At 31.1% G+C, this 3953-nt stretch overlaps 1 protein-coding gene across 1 annotated transcript; it reads right to left on the minus strand.

Annotated features, from left to right (window-relative positions):
• Positions 1–5: 5 nt before the first annotated feature.
• On the minus strand, positions 6–1761 carry LOC123005793 (DNA-directed RNA polymerase III subunit RPC3). Its single transcript, XM_044399756.1, has 4 exons — positions 1549–1761; positions 771–1497; positions 204–715; positions 6–157 (listed from the first exon to the last, which is right to left on the minus strand). Exons 1-4 carry the CDS (start codon positions 1693–1695, stop codon positions 23–25), a joined length of 1521 nt encoding a protein of 506 aa, XP_044255691.1. The 5' UTR covers positions 1696–1761; the 3' UTR covers positions 6–22.
• Between the last annotated feature and the right edge of the window lie 2192 nt (positions 1762–3953).

Here is a 3953-nt window from a genome sequence, read left to right on the forward strand (position 1 = left end):
AAAAATTTCAAAAATACAAATTTTATTGATAAATCAGATACATTTGTAATAAAAATATCGTTTCGTCGATTTCCAACTCCACAGTGTTTAATTTTTTCATAGTTAGATCGACTTTTTGTAAAATTTCACGCTCAGGTGGCGTAATCATTTCTTCAATCTGAAAATTAATACTCAGAAAAAGTTACACAAAATTAGAAACTTACGTCAGATAATTGCTCGTCTGCCGCTCCCTGCGCCTTCATCCCCATAATAATGGTATCAACTCTTTGTTTCTTATCAATAATTCTCTTATGAACTAATCTTTCATGATTTTTCCTAGTCATAATATTAAATAAAGTTTTGTAACACATTTCTAAAGTCATTCGCAGTATTTGATCTAAGTTTGTATAGAACAAAGTGAAACTTTTATTGGGGCCACTACTGGTCGATTTTTTTAAATCCTGTACTTGTAAAAAATTCTCTTCCAATAGTTGATAAGTGAGACGTTTTGCTTCTTTTGCTGGTATCATTGCCAATTGTTGTATTTGATCGGGTTCTATGTACTGCTTTGACTTAACAAGTCGAAAAATACGTGCAGCTTTAGTATCAAATTTTTCTAAAACAATTTGTTCGACTGTTTCCCACGCAAATTGAGTAAAAGTTTCTTTTAGAAAAATTTGAAATGAGCCACCACCAGCATCTCCCGCTTGTCTAATTAATTTGGAGCTGTCTTGCTCTACAAAAAAATATAATAATAAAATAAAATACAAGTTGTAATTTATTCTTAATACCTAAAACATTGACATATTGGTCAAAAAACGCTAAAAGGTGCTGATGAGTCGCTTGTTTTCTTACAAGATCCCGGATTTCCACAATTGGGACTGGATTTGACACCTCAGCCCAAGGTTGTGTTCTCATATACATCTGTTGTAGCAAAAGTCTGACAAATTCACCGGCGTTTTCGTCAAACTTCTTAATAAAAGCGTTAACAATTAATTTGTCTCTCATGTCTTGATGGAATCTGTCAAAATTAACAGTCCAATAAACACCTTGGTCAGGTAAAGAATCCACAGTTGCCTTATTATTTTGCACCAAAGCAATTTGTTTAAAATCTATTGTAGGTGGTGAAAATTGTTCATCTTCTCTAATTTGTAAAATGGGTACAGGTTTATCTTCCTGACTATATGGCAGCCTAGTCAAATACTGAGCAGTCAACAGTAAAAGAAACTTTTCTCTTAAAGCTAAAATTGTCACATTTTTGTTATGATCTTTTTTCAATCTTTCTATCACTTTCAAAATTAATTCCGACGCCGTCCAGTAACTCCTATGTAAAAGCTCTTCCATTATTAATTCACATTCAGTTCCAAATTTCTTTTTTATTAAACTAATATACTTTGCGTAGCGTAACATTAATAAAACACGCTCATGTTGCAGTGTATAGTTTGCAACGTTTTCATTGCGATTAGGGGTGAAATTGACTAATCTGTATTTTATTAAAATACATAAAGCTTCTTTAACCTACAATTCATAAACTAAAATACTAAAATCGCACATTTCCATTTAAAATACCTTAGATAAGGGCAAATCTGTGTGTCTTTTGATGTATAAAAGTGGTACAGTTCCGAATTGAAATAAGTAGCTACCGACCTTCTCGACCACAGGGCCAAAACGTTCCAGTAAAATAAGAGAAATAACCCTTCCATACTGAATCGACATCGGGATAAAGGATAAATTATAAAAATAATGCAGTGTGATTAATTCTAAAAATGAGGTTAGGCTGGTTGTCCAATTACAGTTTTCTTTGATACCAGCATCCTAATAATTGATGTGTAAATTTGGTTGCATAAACATGAATTGCTTAATTTATTTCATTTAATAATTTATTATAAATTATCCATTAACTAGCCAACATTTTTTTTAATATGTGCAAACACTTGCCTTAATACATTTTTTAAATTGGCAATCGATTTGATTTATTGTTAAAAAACCTGTCACAAGTCCATTAACTGATGCAAATTATTAGCAATAAATAATCCTAATTATATACACTTTGCGTCGGGCCTTTTAAATTCAATTTTAAAATCTTTATATATTAATTTTGTATTGCAGTCTCTTGAAAAATTCATTAAGCATAGGCGCTAAGAAGGTGTAACCTCCATATGCAATTTTTAAATTGTTTACAAATAAGTTTATTAAAAATTTATAAGCAGAAGGTGATGATGAGGTGCGATTTATAGAAACAGATGCGTCGTCGTTCTGTGGGTTTAGAAATCCATATTTATGAGTTGTTCATAATTCAATTAATTACAAATTATTCAAATAATTTATGACATTTTTACTTACGATTGTGCAATGCCGTTGATGATTTATTTATAAATATTGTATTTTCAGCGTCGCAAAAGTGCACCCACAGATTCTACTTTACTTATAATTTAATTTTTTGAATCACCTACAAAAAAACAAATTATTGTTGTCTACACGTGAACTTGTAGGTGGCTTAAATCACGATGACTACAAACACTAATCCTCTTATTTGAAAAATAAAGTAAATAAAATTAGAATATACAAAATTAAGACATGTTAAGGTCACGCCATGTGAATAATTAGACAAAATATTAGGTCTGCCACACCTTCAAATCACAAAAAAGTAAGTAATAAACAAATAACATTATTTAATTAATTAGTTAGAAAATTAATGTAAAAGTAGTAAGTAGTAAGTCAAAAGTACACACCTGAGAAAACAAAGCAGTGGCGTAACAAAGTAAGATTGCTAAATGAAATTGGGGTCCTTAACACTATTTCCACTTTTATTTTTTCTTTTGCATTTTACAGCCGCTTACAACAAAATTCAGACTTACCTACTACTTATAGTAAAACATAATGTTCGGTGTTCAAAAGCTTCAGAAGTTTTGTTGTAAAATGTGGCAAATAAATATTATCGCAACAAGAAATTACTACCTAGGATTTAGGGATATTCGCAAATGGGTTGCCATTAATTTGGTTAAGTTGGATTGTGGTGACAAATAAAAGATATCGTAACCAGTGTCAAAAATTTAAGTTAAGTCACCTGTCAGCTTGTATAGATAACTAAATTAATAGTTGACACCAGGTTGACAGAAAACGTCAACTCTCAAGAATAAGGGGTAACCAACCCTAAGCATTCAAAATTACATCTGAAAATTCTAGTTACAAGCAACATGAAAAACGTAATTTTCCTAAAAATGCAAATCCTAGGTGGTAATTTCATGTTGACACTTTAAAAATTATAAGAAAACAACACAAACGTACGCAAGTGAGTAAAAAATCTCGCATACACGCCCAGATGTGTACTTTTGGCTTTTACCCCACTCTAACATTTAAAGTTTTTAATTCAGTCATATACAGCAGGTCCATAAATTATTGCTTAAGTAGATGTGACAGGAAGGGGATCTAGACGGCTTGGTAACAAAAACTGCACGCATGACAAATGATACCGGTCGATTTAAACCGAATTCCTTCATGCCATGAATAAACCGGCAGTGATTCCTAAAAACTTATAATAAAAAAGATTTAATATATTTAAGCTTATACAAAAAAAAATAATATAAATGGAAGTTTTTTTTTTGATTTAGCCGACTTAAATCTGAGTATTCTCTTATATAAAATCTTATAAAATAAATGTTAGAAGTAAGTAAAAATTTCACTCATATTTAAAATCTCTGATTAAATTAATTTAAAAGTGAAAAGCCTATTACTGGGTTGCAATGAAATCATTTTATGTTAAAAAAATTCTACAAATTAATTCGTCTCAATGGCATATTCTGACATGATCTGTCTCCGCCGCCCCCAAATTTAATTTAAATGTTTATTGAAGCATAAGTCGCCTAAAGAAAATAACATCGATCGCCTCGGAAGCTGCAGCAGCCTATAGTAAAGCTTACTCACTCCCACTCTCTTTTTGTGCTTTATCCTCCCGTGTATTCGATAGCGAAAGC

The sequence above is a fragment of the Tribolium madens genome, unplaced genomic scaffold (genome assembly GCF_015345945.1).
Source record: "Tribolium madens isolate multiple individuals breed KSU strain unplaced genomic scaffold, Tmad_KSU_1.1 Scaffold_20;HRSCAF=117;Tcas5.2_LG4, whole genome shotgun sequence".
Lineage (NCBI taxonomy): Eukaryota > Metazoa > Arthropoda > Insecta > Coleoptera > Tenebrionidae > Tribolium > Tribolium madens.

What these genes read in the sequence shown, in the direction of transcription:
- LOC123005793 (XM_044399756.1), bottom strand. Translation starts at nt 1,695, where the DNA reads ATGTCGATTCAGTATGGAAGGGTTATTTCTCTTATTTTACTGGAACGT. An exon ending in CAGATTTGCCCTTATCTAAG is followed by an intron (nt 1,498 to 1,548) that starts GTATTTTAAATG and finishes TATGAATTGTAG; the next exon opens with GTTAAAGAAGCTTTATGTAT. An exon ending in CCAATATGTCAATGTTTTAG is followed by an intron (nt 716 to 770) that starts GTATTAAGAATA and finishes ATTTTTTTGTAG; the next exon opens with AGCAAGACAGCTCCAAATTA.